Source organism: Paramisgurnus dabryanus, chromosome 5 (genome assembly GCF_030506205.2).
Source record: "Paramisgurnus dabryanus chromosome 5, PD_genome_1.1, whole genome shotgun sequence".
NCBI classification, from domain to species: Eukaryota; Metazoa; Chordata; class Actinopteri; order Cypriniformes; family Cobitidae; genus Paramisgurnus; species Paramisgurnus dabryanus.
This window is the reverse complement of record NC_133341.1, coordinates 32044337-32062070: the sequence shown is the minus strand read 5'-3', so window position 1 is coordinate 32062070 and position 17734 is coordinate 32044337. Positions and strand designations below refer to the sequence as shown.

General features: G+C 37.2%; 2 protein-coding genes and 1 long non-coding RNA gene across 4 annotated transcripts; all 3 read left to right on the top strand.

Annotated features, from left to right (window-relative positions):
- The first annotated feature begins 410 nt into the window (after positions 1-410).
- Positions 411-3580, top strand: LOC135732219 (uncharacterized). Its single transcript, XR_012336783.1, has 9 exons — positions 411-815; positions 1141-1264; positions 1398-1652; positions 1796-1902; positions 2047-2199; positions 2488-2700; positions 2787-2833; positions 2950-3046; positions 3142-3580. It is a non-coding gene; the product is annotated as an uncharacterized lncRNA (long non-coding RNA).
- A 1283-nt stretch (positions 3581-4863) lies between these two features.
- On the top strand, positions 4864-7919 carry LOC135732772 (DDRGK domain-containing protein 1). 2 transcript variants are annotated; one of them, XM_065251082.2, is made up of 9 exons: positions 4864-5058; positions 6290-6442; positions 6520-6656; positions 6747-6848; positions 6930-7052; positions 7131-7169; positions 7376-7432; positions 7532-7580; positions 7713-7919. In XM_065251082.2, exons 1-9 carry the CDS (start codon positions 4971-4973, stop codon positions 7871-7873), a joined length of 909 nt encoding a protein of 302 aa, XP_065107154.1. In that variant the 5' UTR covers positions 4864-4970; the 3' UTR covers positions 7874-7919. The 2 variants fall into 2 exon arrangements, with proteins under 2 accessions (XP_065107154.1, XP_065107153.1); XM_065251081.1 differs by having other exon boundaries at positions 4865-5058; positions 6287-6442.
- A 154-nt stretch (positions 7920-8073) lies between these two features.
- LOC135732773 (uncharacterized) lies at positions 8074-14222 on the top strand. Its single transcript, XM_065251083.2, has 4 exons — positions 8074-9218; positions 11868-12051; positions 13070-13231; positions 13378-14222. The coding sequence occupies exons 2-4, from the start codon at positions 11874-11876 to the stop codon at positions 13683-13685; spliced, it is 648 nt and encodes a 215-aa protein (XP_065107155.1). The 5' UTR covers positions 8074-9218; positions 11868-11873; the 3' UTR covers positions 13686-14222.
- Positions 14223-17734: the final 3512 nt, after the last annotated feature.

Sequence of the window (17734 nt, the reverse complement as noted above, 5' to 3'; positions counted from 1 at the left end):
ATTTGATTACTCCAACAGAGACCGTGCATCTGGGACCACCAGGGGGACCAGCCACTATTCGAACTAGACTGGGGTGGCCTCTACAGGGCCCTGCCAGAGATCTACTACAGCATCCTCAGTCTCAGCACTGTTACCTGACCTCAGTAAACCCTGAAACAGCTGAACTGTTAAGAAACGTGGAGAAGTTGTGGCAGGTGGACACCCTGCCATTCAAAGTGGAGAAACAGGCAACCCGTTCACTTAGCATTGGACTGAAGGGAATTTCAGGCTTTATCTGAAATAGAAAAGATAGACAATTCTTGATAAAAAAGAATATTTGTAAAGCAATTATAAAAAATAAATAATGAAAAATACATATTTATATACATGTTTTTATTGTGGCTACAATGGTTTTACTACAGAAAGATGGTTAATTTTCGTAAGGGTGACGCTGTAATGCTGTGATTATTACGTCAAGTTTCAACAGCTATAAAACTCAGCGCGCCCTTCATTGTTTCGTGGGTTTACAGTTCGGCGTGTGTTTTGGTGCTTTTTTAAGTCCAAGACTATTTGCAATGTTTTTTCGTGCGTATTTGTTTGTTATTCGTCTTTGATTTCTTTATGAATCCCATCGTCTTTGTGCGAAGACCGGGGCGCTGTCTTTCTATGGACAAGTTTCTCTCTGGGTTGGACAACCGTCCCTGAGTCCCAGGAGGACGCGCTCGGTGAACCGTGCGGTCAGCAGGAGAGAGAGACTGAGGATGCTGAGGTTCAGAGCTCGGTGAGCGGAGCCGCCGCTCCTCAGACTCCTGCGGTCCAGACAGCAGAGGAAGCCTGTAAGTTCAAACATTGTCACCTGTAATCTGTTCAACAATATCTGTGAGACTGATGTTTATAACACTGAGTGAAATGTGTGAGATAGAGATACCTTTAGCCAAATGACTTTTTAACAATTAATGCTATTCCCTTGTGAAAACTGGTCATTATTTTTTTGCAGTTGATGTGGTTTTTGGAGGATTGATTAACAATAAATATGTTTGAAGCTTTGAAGTGTTTTGCTGTCCTTTACCACACTGACACTGAATCTCAGATTGACAATCCTGGAAGATATGCTGGATTAAATGATGATCCTTAATTCTTATCTGTTTTTTTCACTTACAGGTCCAGATGAGAAGGCCATGATTGAGGATGAAGACTTTGAAGAGGAGGCATCAGAGTCTTCATCCCATCATGAGCTTTCTTCATTGTCTGGTTCAGGCTCAGACTCCAGCTCTCTTACCAAAGGGTAACATAAGACTTACACAGCATAAAAACTCTTTCTGTAATCGTGTGTCTTATATCAGAGGTGTCCATTTGCAAGATTTTAGTTTTCAGCTCTAATTTACTGACTTATTGTTTTGATATATCTGTCGGATCAGGAGTTCCTCTGTTGTTGCTGACGGTAGTGGGTACGAGACCCTCGCCATCCAACCAGCAGCATGTCTGCCGTGGATCGGTCAGGTGGTCCCCATGGCTGACCTTAAGCCACCAGCTCCCAGGAAAGGTGTGGATGCACTTGATTTAGTATATGTGTGAAAATCATTTTTTTGTCATCAAGTGATATGTGGTACACGGTGGACCTCAACGGATCCCGTGAGGAGTCCACACCTCCAGAGTCAGTCTGCACACATCAGGTGAGATTCTGTCTGCTTGTGTCATCTTCAGAGAGTTTATAGAGAGTCTAGAGGAATTATGTAATCACAAAAGTAAAACATCACATTTCAGTACCAGAGTGTTTAACAGTAACTTACACATAACCTGATGATGTGATTTCTAGGAGGATATCAAGGACACAGAGGCTCAAGATCTCAAGGCGAGGGTCAGAGACTTTAGTCTTTGATTTGGTCTGTTTCTCCGGAGTGGTTCTGTTTCTGCAGAATTCCGGTAAGGACTCACAGGTCTTCAGTTATTTTGAAGCAGTGACATTTTTGTGTTTTGACTTCCATCAATTAAGTCACGCTGATCAGATGCCTAATTAATTGTTAGAGAGCCGAGATATTTTACAAAGATAAATGTTCTCCCATGCAGATTTAAGGTAGGGCAAATGTTGGTGAGCTTTGCCCTGACCTCTGAGGCGGCATGCACTCTCGCGAGGGAGACATTGGACCGGGAAATGCTCCATCTGCGTAAAGAAGAGAGTTTGCCCCAGACATTGATTCACCTTTACAGGTTCATAAAGAGGTATGAAGATATTTCACCTGCCACATCTGTCAAAAATGTTTTTCATTCGGCAAACAATAATGATAACAAAAGTGAACCAGTACATTAGAAGTCACACAATTCAGATTGATGCCGTCCGTTGAAGAGAATCTTATTAATGTATTCAGTTTGGGCAAATGTATTCTTCCATTTGTTATAGGTTTAGTTACAATATGTTAGTTTAACCTGTATGCAAAAATAAACAGCATTTCCTTAAGCACTAAAATCATTGCAGAAACAGTACTCACAGTGTTTCATTTGTGTTCCTAGGTTTCCCATGATATTGACACGTCGGGCTCCTTCATCTTCACAGGTAAATTTAAATCGAAGCCTTTAGCAGAACTTGTGTTAATTTCAATTTGTTTTAATATACGTGTATTTAATCTTCAGGATGAGATTGAGCCGACACCAAAGAGGGCCAGACTCTATGGGCTGTCGGCTCGGGTCACGCCTCCTCAGGGCCAGACGCTATCGTCCTTTTAGGTAGATTTCACCAAAGCCCTAAACGTTATTAGTGACAATTTCATAAAGAATTTAATTTATTAAATCTTTGATTGTTTTATTTACAGCAAATTAAAGTAAATATTGCAGAGGTCAATCGTTCTTCTGTTTCTCAGTAAGTATTTATTTCAGCCTTAACCTTTGTTATATTACATTTAGGTGTTTTTTATTTGATGTTTTAGTGCTTGAATGTTTGCTGACGCAATTCTCCCAGTACTTTTGTGTTTATAGACCTTCATCTAATCACAATCAGAAAATGCGGCAAGTGCCTCCTCCCGTCTCTCCTCCTCGTCGCTCTTGCAAGCGTCCGGCTCCTTGTACTTCACAGGTAGATTTATACCAGAGCCCTGAACAAAAGAAATGAAATTATTTATAATTTAACAATTATTTAACGTCTTAAATCTCTGTTTGCTTTATTTGCAGGAAGTATCTGAAGGCATGGTCTCCATTTATTTATTTTATTTGAAGGAAAAAAAAGGGGAACAATACATATTAATGAACATTTTCACAATGTAAATATGCCAGATTGTAGCCTTAGGCTAATTTCCATCTGCAGACCCCTTGGCAGATTGATGTTACATGCCAGTTAATAAATACATATAAAACACTATACAGTCTATTTACAAAAAGACAAGGACAAAAACAGTGATCACGTCATATTAAAAGGACATATAGAAAACAGGAAAGCATCAACTATACCACAAATTATACCCTACTTCCTATTTATAGTCTCCATGAAGAAAAAAAACAAGACTTGATGGGTTTTTCAAAAAAATAAGTCAAGAAGAGAAGCCCCAACCTCACCTCCACAAACCCCATCACCATAAGCAGCAAAAAAATAAAGAGATGAATATTTTTTAATCAAAAATTGATTGATTGTTATTTGTGATTGGACTGAATACTATACATTTAATTATGTTTATTATGAATATATCTCCAAATATCAGTGGATGCATAAATTAAACACAAGTTACAATTCCATCAGTTCATTAATGTTATGATACAGTACATTTCCACATCAATTCTGTCAATTTATGAACAAACTCATCACTCTCTTTTATTTATTAGATAATATGAGATGAATCTCCATTTATAAAAAATGTGTGTGTAAATACAATGTCATTATTGAGCCAGAAACTTTAACATATGTTCCTTAAAGTGATAATGTTCAAATGCTACAGTAAATGGGTATAACAGATAAAAACACATGATGCTAAATAATAATTGATATTTACTAAGGGACAGACAAATGAAGACATTTGAATATATTAAATGATAAAGCACATATTAGAACATAAGTTTATCTTTTAGTATTTTGGATCCCTTTCTCTTGAATTGTCAGCTCCAAGTTTCTCTCCTTCTCTTTACTTTTTGTACTGCAGCTGGAGGACTTTGTTAGGGTCCTTCTCTCCTGTGCTCATTCTACTTTACCCTTTTTTATTTTTAATACATCACAGTCAGTTCAAGGAAATTAAAGTACAGTAATTGTTTACTATTAAAAACTTTAAATGTTTCGAAAATCTGATGATTCACCAAAGAAAGAGTTGATAACTAATGAACTGTGTCTAATATGGGTATATATATTAGGTGAACTCGGGTCAGTTTTATTATGCAAGTTCATAAAACATTCATCCTTCTGACTAACTACCATTTTCCCTACTTCCTGTTTACAGATAGATTTAATAACAAACATGTGCATTATTAAAAGGGGAGTTAGTTTTAATGATTTGTTTGCCCTAAATAAAACTAAAAACACAATACACTTTTAATTATGGCTTTATTAAATTAAATTCAATTAATTATTTTTCTTAAAAACATATTTAAAAAAATTATTATTATTATTATTTTGTAATAAGTGTATAATATTTGGACAGATCTTGTTACTTTTCACTAAATTGACCAGCAGGTGTCGTCAACGTGTGTGATGTTTTCGAACGTTTCGAAAAACTGAATCATTTTGCGATTTGATTCGAAGCTTCGTTTCTCCCATCACTAAGGACAGGTGCCCTCCAGGAACAACGTTTGAGACCCGTGCCTAAACCTTATGTTGTATAATACTTGTTGGATTGTATACAATTTATTGTGCTCCATTGTAAATATTTGTATATTCCAGTCCTGTAGGGGGCGTGAGTGACTGCGTGTTATGACCCGGAAGTGAAACGCACAAAAACAACGTCAACTTCCGTTGATCAGAAAGTCTAGTGTTAAGTCCCCGTCAGATATTCTTTAATGTATTCGTTTTATCGATTAAAATGGATGTAGTTATTTATATTGTAGCTGCGGTTATTCTGCTTTGTTTGATCGTGTTTGCTGTGAAGGTTCGTGGACGCGCTGAAGAAGGTGAGAGAGAATCTACTGACACGCGCCCAGCTGTCACACAACCTCAGAATATATCAAAGATTAAAATTGTGCACACTTTATCTTTTTTAGGACAAATCACAGCAAATGCAACCTTAAGTTCTTATAAAAGCTGACATTGTTGTATTGAATTGTGAGACTGTCGCAATAAAAGTCTCTGGATGTGTTTTATTATTACAGTATTAATAAACTCTGGATCATCTATGAAGACTTTTATTTGAATATTCCTTTAAAAATATATATTTAAGGGTTAATCGGTCATAAACGTGCGTTTTATATATAACTTTTAAATAAAAATACATTTTGCATGAATTATTTTTAATAATCGTATTCATGCAAAATATTATTTTTTAATTCTGTTGATTTGTACGATTCAGTCACAAGTTTATGGCTTGCTTACATTTTTGTTTCTTCCTAACTACATGTTTAATATGTTTCAATAACTGTGTTATTGATAGTAATAATAATAACTGTTCACTTGATCATGTGGTTAAAGATCTGAGCTTGAAAATAAATGTGTTTAGAGTAGGGATGCACCGATAGGATTTTTTGGGCCGATACAGATACCGATTTAAACAGACAACTTCTGGCCGATACCGATGCCGATACCGATATTAAACACTTGTATACAATGCTATACAGTTGGTCTATTTGCTAGTTTATTTCTGCATCAAATTATTGTTACAGAACATGGATTGGATCTTATTAACATTCAACTGACCAACATAATAAGAGAGGCACAAATTAAGCTAAAACAAATATAATAAGACAGCATGACAACCTTCAAAGGTGGTTTTTGCAATTCAGCATTTATTTTATTAACAACATTAACTTATTTTTTACAGATTTCTTTATGCAGTTAATTAATAAACAATCGGTATCGGCCTTTCTCGTGCTATTGCCGATATGCCGATGGTTTCAAATTCATCAAAAATCGGCCGATAAATATCGGCGGCCGATACATCGGTGCATCACTAGTTTAGAGGTTTACACCCCACATATGTTGGTTTATTAAATATTATCATTAATGACCTTACATGTGCTTCATATATGGTGAACTATAAATTTACATTTAAGCATTTGGCATAAGATGCTTTTATCCAAAGCGAATTAAAGTGCACTACAAGGTATAAATTTTTTCAGTATGTGTGTTCCTGTATGACATATTAAGCATGAATGTGTAAATTAGTCCATGCGTCTTTTTCTCCAGCAGAAGATCGTGAACACAGTCAGAATGTCGCAGCTCGAGCTGCAGCGCGTCCGCAGCCGGTGGAGGACAGGGGTGCTGGGATGCCTCGTCGCCGTAGAAACCTCCACAGCCGAATGACTGCACAGCAACGCATACAGCAGGACACATCAGACAACGGTATTACCCACCAACCCCCAGTTCATTTATTCTGTGATATAGACCAGATTTTTAACTGAGCACCGAACATCTTTCAGAGGCTCATCCTATAGAAGAAGATGAGAATCAAGAGGATGGACATCAATCTGAAGAACGCCCTCAACCCGCTGGTAAAATTGGGGCAAAGAAACAGAAAAAGCTGGAGGAGAAACAAGCGAGGAGAGCTCAGAGAGAGGTCATGCTCTTTCTGCACATAAACATCTCTGTTTTTTTATTTTGAGCTCTTGTGTGTTGATGTATTTTTTTTGCTGTGTGTTTGTTGCAGGCTGAACTGGAAGAGCGAGAGGAGAGGAAGAGGATGCAGGAGCTCCGAGAGCAAGAAAGACAGAAGGAAGAGGAGAACGAGCGACTCCAGGAGCAGAAACGGGTATTTGTCACAACACGCAAGCCCGTCAAACTGTTATGAGAAATCATATTCATGAGACGATTCACGTACGCTGCTTCACAGGATGAGGAGTTACGTCGAACCAAAGAGGAGCAGGAGAGGAGAGAAGAGGAGGAGTATCAGAGGCTAAAGGAGTCGTTCGTGATTGAGGAGCAGGGGGAGACAGAGGAGCTCAGTGAACAGGAGGTGCGTGTCACTTTCTCTGTGTGCTCACAAAGTCAAATCCACTGAAATTGATTTTTTCTGTATCTGTTTACATTTCAGTCTCGTAACCTCCTGCAAGAGTTCATCGATTATGTAAAGGTGACCTATTATGTCATACTTTAATATGATGTTTTGCCCTGTTGTAGTTAATGCACTTATACTTTAAACATTATTTAATATACATTCTGATTTCTGAAACATTATTATTAACTAGTTAACATCCTATACTGAGATATCACATATTTAAATTTCTTTACATTCACAAGTTCAATTCTCAATGTCGACTTTGATTGATTCCTGTTTAGACATCTAAAGTGGTTTTGTTGGAGGATTTGGCATCTCACTTTGAAATGCGCACACAGGTCAGTACAATACAATATTATGTCTCTCCAAATAATGACGTATCTATAAATATACACTGTTTAATAATGATGGCAATAAAACAAGTGCCTGTGTTTTAGGATGCTATTGCTAGACTGCAGGATTTGATGGCACAAGGTTTTCTCACAGGTTTGTTAAAAAAAAACACCTTCAGTTTGTGGATCTGCATTTCTTTTTTTCCACAAACAACAACATCAAAATCTAATCCATGTGGTCCAGTGACTGTTTTCAGTTCAATCTCTCTCTCTTTTTTCTCTTTAGGCGTGATTGATGACAGGGGGAAGTTTATTTTCATCACCCCGCAGGAGCTGGACGCTGTGGCCGAGTTCATCAAACAGAGAGGACGCGTCTCCATCACAGAGCTGGCCCAAGCCAGTAACACCCTCATAAACCTCAACCCAGAGATCCAGAGTAACGCGTGACCACAAAGACTGAAAATTAAAATAAATACAAAGAGTTGTAAATAAAGTGAGATGAGTTATATTTGTGAGCACACAAGCTTAGGACTCCCGCATTGTTTTCTGATCCCGTTCCTCTGTGCTAGGGGTGGGCATTCTGCCAAGTTTAGCTCATAAAGTTTAGGTCATACTGAAGCCTTTGATTGGGATTTTCAGGTGTGTTTGATTAGGGTTTGAGCTAAACTTTGCAGGACAGTGGCCCTCCAGGACCAGGAATGCCAAACACTTTTTGGCTTTGCTTATTTATCAGCACATGGAGCTTTCAGACGCTGCCTCTGCTTTGTGATATCATAAATCTAATAACTGTTAATGCAAAGCCTAATTAATATTAATAAACTAATCCCTCACCGTTCTGTGATGACCAAAATTCTGAATATTTCCTCCCACTGTATACAGTCCTGTCACACATAACAGAACAAAATAAGGTACAACATTTTTAATTATAATTGCAGTTTAGTTTTAAATATACATTTATATAAAAGTATTATTTTGTAGTTTATAGAGTATGCCAGATTTTTATTTCAATACTAGTATTGAGTATTTGACAAAAAAAGCATAATTTAAACGTGCCATAAAGGCTTAAAAAACATTCCTACACCATTAATGTTCTTACTATTTATTTTATCAAATAATGCTACTTAACATCTTTCAGCTATAGATAGTAAAGCATGTGAAGGAAGTAGCATAATGGTCTGCAGTTTGTTTAGCTTGTGACACCAATTTCCTATTTGTCTGGACTTCTCTGTTTGTACATGTACTCATCACATGCAACCTCTTATGAACAAAGAGAGAGAGAGAGAGTCCTGCTGCGCCCTCTGCTGGTCATTGGTCAACTTCCTAATAATTGCTAAATAAAAGATTCACTAATGCATTATGAGCTTACAAATGTACATAACGCATTTTCACAATATTGTAAGTTAGTAAATTTAGGCTTGAAAATGAAAACAAGCCATCTGTGTGGCACATACACACACAGCATATCTGAATCTGTCCTCTAGAGGGCGCTGTGTTGTGTTGATCGTGTTGTAGTTTCATTATAATTCGGCTCTTTCTGATCGGTACACACATCGTTGGGATTGGGTGCTCTGGGTCGGTTTGAGTTTTTGGGCTCTCCGCCTGGTCTCCACTGGTTTTCAGCGGGTTTTATTCTGGTTCATTTTAAGAGAGAAACGCGACGCTGGAAAGATCAACGAGGCGTTGTTTTTGTGTCGATGATGTTTTGGATATGTGTGAAATGGTGACGGTGTTAATGTCAATGGTCAGCGCGGATCTGTCACTCGTGTAACAGCGGACTCTTTGAACTGTTAAGGTGGGAAACATTGTATCATTTTCCGCGTGTGACGTCACCGCTATGCTGTTGATATCAGTGTTATTTAATGCCGAACTGTTTGTGAGATTGTGAATTGATGTCGGGTTTATTATTAAGTGAGTTTAACGCTTGATTTCATATTGTTAGAGAGAGATTAATTATTAATGAGTATGTTAGTGCTGGATATCACGTGACGTAGCTGCTGTCACATGGGTTTGAAATCATTTCTGTCCTCCAGAACAAAATAGCAACTTCATCGTGATATTCGCTACAGCATTTACTGTATATTAAGATCAAAGTGACTCTTGAGTGATTTTCATAAAAGTAAAACATTGCATGTGCTGTAAATACAGTCCATTCATTACAGTACCTTCTAGGAAACGAAAACAGTATTGTTTGATGTTTTGTATGATTAATCTATAATGAATGTTCAATCATAGACAGCTCGTAACAACATACTTTTATTAGAACTTAAAATACCCTCGAGGGGGACAAAAAACAATGACAATAATCCAAATAAAAGGCTTGTTCGACTTCATGCAGCTCCAAAAGAAACGACAGGCGTATGACGTCAAAGTACCGCGAGTTCGATTTGAGAAATCATGGAGAAGTGTATTTTCGATTCGCTCTCGCGGTACTTTGACGTCATCCGCCTTTCTTTTCTAGCAACGCGGCATGAAGTCGAACAAGCCCAATATAATATGAAGTGACATTTAGCTGGATACGACAGGAACACACAACGTCATCGGAAGATGAACAATGAATAATCCAGCACAAGACAGCAGACACAAGGGCATTAAATAGGTGAAAAATAAACTAGGGAATGAGAACACACAGATAAAGGGCGTTAACTAATAATGAATAATTAACAAGAAAACGAAGGGAGGGGTCAAGACAAGAGAGCACGAGGTACACAAAACAACGACCACGTGACTCTCCACACAAAAACAAGACAACAATAATATCATGTCATGATCCTGTCACATGAAACAAGGGAAAAAGACATACAGGGCTGACAGAATCATGACAGTTCCCAAATAACCCCAAACTGTATGACAACATGCCCCACTGTAGAGTCAGTATGTGTTCATTATTAGACGTCAATATTTTATCCTGTGCATTAACCCTATAACTGCCCCCACACCTTTTGAGTGGAGTTAAAAAGGTGATGTGCACCTTTAAATTAATATAACTCAGGCAAAATCTCTTTTTAAAGAAGACACTTTAAAGTTTTCAGTGAGGTGTTTGGAGTTGTGAATATTTAAAAAAAGTTATAGAAATAATGCAATAAAGTATTTATTTTATATTTAAAACATACAAATTAAAATGTTTTAATCCCAAAAGACTACAACAATAATAACACAATTCTCAATTAGTTTACAAATTAATAAATTATTGTCACTGCTTTATTATTAATACTAAAACTACATTCTTAGAGCTTTCCAATGATATATAGTTTATCATGAATTATCAAGATTTATTTTGAAGGATATTAGTATGAATATATAATAATAATTAATATGTATTCCTCTGTCAGGGTTATATCACAGTTGTGTTATGTATTCATTGTTCATGTCTTTTATTAAGTTCTGTGTTTCATACATCTTTTATTTTGAAAGTCTTTATTGTCATGGTTGTTTCTTGTGTTCGCATTCCCTGATGTGTCATGTTCTGATTGGTTCCCTTTCTGTATATAAGCCCTAAATTTCCCATTTTTCATTTTGTCAAGCTTTGATTTGATGTCATGTATCTGCTGTAGATTTTATGCCATGTCATGTTTTGTGTTTGTTCTTATGTTTTGGTAAATAATTTTACCTCACAGACAGCTTCAGTGACATTTAACAAAATCACTATATCATTTCTATCATCAAATGGCCTTGAAATATGAGAACTACATTAGAGCTTCCCAACAACATATAGTTTGTCCCGATTATGTCACGTTTATGGGATACTAGTGTTATATAATCATTTATATTTGTTTCTATGGGGTCAGTGCCTTTTAATAAAATGACTGTTACTATACAATTTCTATCCTCAAATGACCTTGATATATGTAAACTACATTCTTAGAGCTTTCCAACAATATATAGTTTATCAAGATTATTTCAGGGTTACAGGATATGTAATAATAAATATGTAGCAACACCTTGGGCCCACCTGTTGGCCTATGACATTTTAGAAAATTACTCTACGTCATTCATTTTGCAAAATGGTGATGAAATATGAAAACCTTAATCTGTGAGCTTTCCAAGATATAGTTTGTCAAGATTAGTGTAGGGTTAGACTACAAAATTATTGTTTTAAATATGTAATGCCAACGGTGACAGTTAAAGGGTTAAATTATAAATATGTAGAATAGGTTGTCTGAAGGTTTAAGTCCATGCACAAATCAAGTTTAGACAATAACCCTAAAAGCCATGACTTGGATATAAACAACTAGCATTGGTCTCATATATAAATGCACTTTACCATAATAGAGTCACATGTCTGGACAGTAATAATGTTGATGTTTCATTGCTGAGTTACTTTGTTTATGAAGACCCATAAATGCTTATGAACCTGTTTTAACTCCTTATAGGTGAGATTAATTTGTCTCTGGCAGTTTTCATTACAGTCTTTCTTATATTTCATTTAATTGAATCTCCTCAGATCAGAATGACTCTGACGTTGACCCCTGCGGCCGTGTGTCAGTGCTTCACTCTTGTGTCGCTGTGCACGTCTATCGCAGATCCCAACTGGATCCAGATCCAAAATCGCTCTGAAACGAATGGCAAACAGCTCATCTATGGGGTGTCTTTTACTCTACACGCATATCAGAATCTCACAGACACAGGTTTGCGTGACTTTTAACTGGAATAAAATTTTTACCGCATGTTTTCTTGTAAATTAGCTTTTTTTCTTGTGTTTACGTTCAGTAATTTCACTTTAAAGCCAACGATAAGGTTAGTAGTCAGTAATTGAAATGCATTATTTTCAAAAATGTCACTCTAGTCATTTCATCTGTATTTATTCTCGAGAACAGTCTCAAGACCACTTTTTAAAGGTCTTGGTCTCGTCTTGGAATTGACCGCATTTTTACTCGGTCTCGTCTCGGTCTCAGACAAAGAGGACTCTGAATTTTATTTCAAGACCGGCCAAGACCACAACTGATGACACATCACAAATGTTTTTTTAATCATTCATTGTATGCAGTTTATTCAGGTTTGGCATATGTTGGCATTGTTTAAGTTTCTCCCAATGACAATTTTTCTAATTTTATTACTAAAAACACCTGCATTGTGTAAAGTGGACGACAAGCCATGGAAAGACAATTCAGAATAAATGGTTAAGTTGATTTCAGCTCTTCAGTGTTTGTTCACTTTTATTTGCTTATAGACAAAGACAAATTCCCACATATCTGCAATGCCTTTGATTATTTTATCAACTTCTCTGATGGCACACACACACGCATACACACACACACACACACACACACACACACTAATCTTGTCTTGGTCTCGGTTTAGGTGGTCTTGACTACAACACTATGTATTTAACAAATTTGACTGTCTTTCGCTGCAAAACCCACTAAGTCCATTCAAGCTTTTTTGAGCAAAAACCTCATTTCCCAGTTGCACCCCAGTCACTCTTTACTGTTCTTTCCATGCGTGCACTTAAAGGGAATAAGGCTGCCAAACTGGAATGACCTAAGGCCATAATACATGCCGAGAGCATTTGGACTGTCAATATCATCATCTCATTTGGCATTTAGCGGCTTTTGCGCCTGAGCTCTTCAGATTTAGTCTGAGAGGTTTCATAAATCTAAACCTGAATCTGGTTTAGACTGACTGCTGTGTTTTGGTGCTGTGCAGGTCCGCTGGGTGGACTCAATGGATGGGGAATGTGGCTGTTGTATGCACTAGCAGGTCTTTGTTACCTCGCAGTCCTGTTTTCCAGTTTATCTTTCCTGCTGGACTTTCTCGGCACAGCTTTCCCTCACCACCGACTGCTGACCTCACTGCATATATCAACAGGTGTAGTACACAAACACACACACATGAATTAAGCAAGCAATCATATTCCACAGTAGATTGTGGTCACGTGACGTTCATGTTTATTTTGACATCTTGTTATATCATAAATAAAATTGTTAATGTACGTCTTTCCTTTTGTCCTGCAGCATTTAACTGCCTGGCGGTTCTGGGTGTGTGTGTAACCTGTCTGTGTGTGATTGAACGAAACCTGCAGCGAGGGAGACACAACCGATCGGGGAGCAGCCCGTCTGATGGTCAAAGTAAAGGACTGCAGGTGTCTCCGGGAGAAAGCTTGTACATTGAGATATTAGGCCTGATCTTCTCTGTTATGGCCTGCGCTTTTGCCATCAAGGGTGGACCAGAGCCCATCACACCCCGTGACTACCTGAGCGTGGACACAGAGGACGATGACCTGACCGAGCCTTTGATTGGTGAAGCCGAGCTGGAGGAGTGAATGGATGTTAGAGGTTCACTAGATTTATGTGCTTAATGTCTTATGACAGGAAACAAGTGCAGTGCACAAAGATGCTGAGAGTCTTCAGGTCTTTATCTCAGGAGCACATGGATCTTTCTGGAAGTGTTGGACAGAGTAATAGGGCGTACACACCAAATGCGAATTCAACGATTTGCAAGAGTATATTACATGCGACGTCAATGCAAAGACGCAAATAGATGCGAACTTACGCTGGGCAATGCAAATGATGCGAACCGGGGGGCGTGGTTGCCATGAAAAATATTCAACTCAAGCGAAAAATTTGCATGACACAAAGTTAAATCATGCGAGTAATGCGATGCTTCGCGTTTGGTTTGTACGCAGCCCCAGAGAATGTCAAATTACATTTTAACTGAAATGAGATGAAGAGGAGTTTACACCAAACTAGCTGCATTTCCATTGCAGATTTGCGCAAAACTTTAGCATTATTTTTTAAATGTCTACAAAAAACTTTTGCGAAATGACAGCATTTCCATTAACCCTCGTGTGGTGTTCATATTTCTGTTACTTAGACAATGTTTGTGGGTCTAGTGGACCCACTGCATTATTTGTATCTTAAAACAATGCAGTCATACAAATTTATGTATAATTGTTTACAGATGTTTACTTTAGCCTTATTGCAAGTAAAATAAACAGAATATATGGTTAATATTTGTCATTTACCACTAGTAGAGGACTATTTATAGATTCAAGTGCTATTCGTTTTTGTGATAATATGAAATAAGAGAAGAAAATTCTATTCTCCCCCAGATATTGGGGAAAAACATGTTTATCTTAAATAAGTATTTATCACTTTTTCATCTCAAATACGTTTTTCATCACTTTGATGTTTAATTCTTTGAACTAAGTTTGAAATTGTATGCATTTGTGTCAGTTTACATAGCACAAGCCCCATCTGGAAAGATGCCTTATCAGAACACATCATCCACATTGAACACATAACCTGTTCATGCCAGCCTACACAACACATAAGAAGCAAATTTTTACCATGTAGCTGTGTTGCATATGCATTTCTTGTTTTTTATAGACATATACTGTGTGTTCCTCTCCATCTTATGTCCACACACACTGCAGTACAATGTGTTGCTATTGGCTACAACCTAAAATGATAAAAATGCTTGGATATAATTTTTACTTTCTCTATTTCTACTTCTCTATTTACTTTCTCTCTCTCCGCACTCATACGCACACACACACGTGCGCGCGCACACCATAGGTTTTGTGGTAAACCCATGGTTTTACAAATGGTAATCAATACACCAATTTACCATGATTACTACACTTTTACTATAATACAACCATTCTTATTTTTTGTAAGGGAGATAACGAGAAAATGTAGAATGGTTCATGTTAGACAGAAGGTAAAGTGTTTGGGACAGTGGGGGCAGACAAGTGTTCATGCTTGATATATAACATCATGTATCCTTGCGCTGTTACAGCAAGTGCAGAAGGACAAAACTCTGACATGCATCCATCATCTATGTACAGACATATATAAAAACACACTCATGCACTCACATCAGTCCCAGATAGAAGAAAAAAAGAGTGAAGTTACATAGCACATTCAATTTTTACACTCTTATTAACCCCGGGTCCAGTGGACCCGAACACTACATATGTAATATAAATGTGTAGGGGGGGTGTACAGTGTACAGTCATTATAAAGCTGTTTATTTCTATGTTCTTTATAGAAAATGAGCCAAGGCCAATGAATCTGAGGTTGAAACAATAATTAATTGCATAATTTTTCTTTTGTTAAACATTAAAAACGGGTCCAACAGACCCATCGATGATATGCGACTAAACGTAGTTTTTTCTTTTACAATACGTCATTCCAAACATCACATCGACTGATGTTGGTATGTTTACTAATAATAATGTCTTTAGTTTGTCATGTGTGTGGTTTTGTGAACGTGAGCGTCTCTTTTATCATAAACAGTTTTGACACGTGTGTAGCAGGCACTTATTTTGACAAAAACACGTGATGCACATGGTTCAAATGACGCAACAAACACATATTTTGAAAACACGAGCAACACACATATCACACGAACACATATTTTGAATTTGCGCCCCTCGGAAGCCGCCAGTGGCAGACACGTATTGAGTTGTTTCTGTGAGGTTTCATACTTACTGCGTCATCTTCAAATAATAATGATGTGACTGAAATTGCGAATAAACTGTTGCCATTGTTGTTTTGCGAAATACACCTTTTCTGAATTGCCTGAAAAACCACCTCATGTGAGCTTAAAAACTTTTTTGCAATATATTGGAGGGGGTTTTTTTTGCAAAATTTACGTGTTTCCATTAGCTGTATTTTCAATTAGCAATGTCAATTTGTGGAAAAAATGACATCAGTAAATTTGCCTACTCGGATGTATTTACAAAACTAGTTTCTCTAAACTAAGTTACAATACTGGGCAAAGTCACGCAACCTGTGATATGAGCGTTTCTGTACTTCTCACATTTTGTGAATCTGCTTTATGTTGACTTTGAGGTGAAGTATGTTTGTTATTTTGCAAATACAAATTTCTGTCTGTGACTTTGACAAATATCGCTGATTGTAATTAAAAATAACTGAATGTTCTGGAAATAATTCACAGCAGATGTATACATGTCTTTCAGTGTATGAATTTGCATGAATGTCTTTGAATGTCATTCAGGTTTAGTTTCCTCAAATCTGAATTATAACATGTTTCGTTTTAGAAAGTGATTAAATTTTTATTTCTAAAAACTCCCAGCTGGTGGAATGATCTTTCTTATGCAGTCTGGTAAGCCACATCTCTTGCAACATTCAAAAAACTATTAAAAACTCAATTCTTGGCAAATTCTTGACTGCTTTTCTATAAAAACAGGTATTGTTTTGGAATAGTTAAAGGTGCAGTGTGTAAATTTGCAACCAACGGCTCAGTCCACTGCTCACCCCTCGCTTTTGAAACGCATAGAGAAGCTACGGTAGTCTGCACCAGAAAAACATGTCATCTTCGGAGACAACTTAGTAAAAAAAGTTTGTATGTTAAGGGCTTCTGTAGAAACATGGCGGCACAAAATGGCGACTTCCATGTAAGATGACCATCGATGTATGTAATTAAAAACGTCTCATTCTAAGGTAATAAACACATAACGGTTCATTAAGAAAGGTCATTATACACCCCTGATAATATAGTTTTGTATATTATATTGCATTTCTGTCAAGAGATCCTTCTAAAAATTACACACTGCATCTTTCAAACTTGTAACTTGGTCTAAGCACATATTGTATTATTGCCTCCCTATGACAAATCGCTGTTATTTCCTAATCTTTGTAAGTCACGTCTGCTAAATGTAAAAAATGTATTGTCTTTTAATAATTCAAAAACAATTTTCTGCATTTGACAGACACTTTTATCCAAACCGACTTAGAGTGCATTACAAGGTATGATTTATTTTTTTTACAGTAGGCCTATGTTTGTTCCCTGGGTTCAATCCCATGAGCTCTTGCGCATGTTGCAAACACAGCTCTCTTGAAATGAACTATGAATGATAACAGAGGAATAATGGGAAGTTAAGCTCTGCTGTGCTTTAATTTCTCAGTTCTCTCTAATTAGACTCCATGCAGTCTCTCTCTTTCTCTCCATCACCGTTGCCTCGCCACCTGCTGTCACATGACACCAGCTTGAGCTCCGGTTGGATGGAGACCATCGCCATAGTAACCTTGAGAAGTTGTTGATGTCACTGATGAATTTGTGAATGGAGAGAAAGAAAACACACAGTGACAGAAGATAAAGACCTAACAATAGATCCGATCGTTGTATTATGTGTAATCAGTTGTATAACCGGTGGTTTTTGCTGGCGTCATGGGTCGAGGGTGCGGGTTATGCATGTTAAAATCATGATTAGGACGTAATATAACATCATCATAGATTTGGAGAATGACGTGTGATAAAATATTGTGGGGCAAATGTTTACCGTGAGGATCTGTTCTGTCACTTTGACTGTATTTATGGATCATCTAAGCACTGTTCATCTCC

Bases quoted from the DNA above. Each gene is read 5' to 3' on its own strand.
- LOC135732772 (XM_065251081.1), top strand. From the start codon at position 4,971: ATGGATGTAGTTATTTATATTGTAGCTGCGGTTATTCTGCTTTGTTTG. The intron at 7,170-7,375 runs GTGACCTATTAT...ATTCCTGTTTAG, and splicing joins AGTTCATCGATTATGTAAAG to ACATCTAAAGTGGTTTTGTT. The intron at 7,581-7,712 runs GTTTGTTAAAAA...TTTTCTCTTTAG, and splicing joins GGCACAAGGTTTTCTCACAG to GCGTGATTGATGACAGGGGG.
- LOC135732773 (XM_065251083.2), top strand. From the start codon at position 11,874: ATGACTCTGACGTTGACCCCTGCGGCCGTGTGTCAGTGCTTCACTCTT. The intron at 12,052-13,069 runs GTTTGCGTGACT...GGTGCTGTGCAG, and splicing joins TCAGAATCTCACAGACACAG to GTCCGCTGGGTGGACTCAAT. The intron at 13,232-13,377 runs GTGTAGTACACA...TTTGTCCTGCAG, and splicing joins CTCACTGCATATATCAACAG to CATTTAACTGCCTGGCGGTT.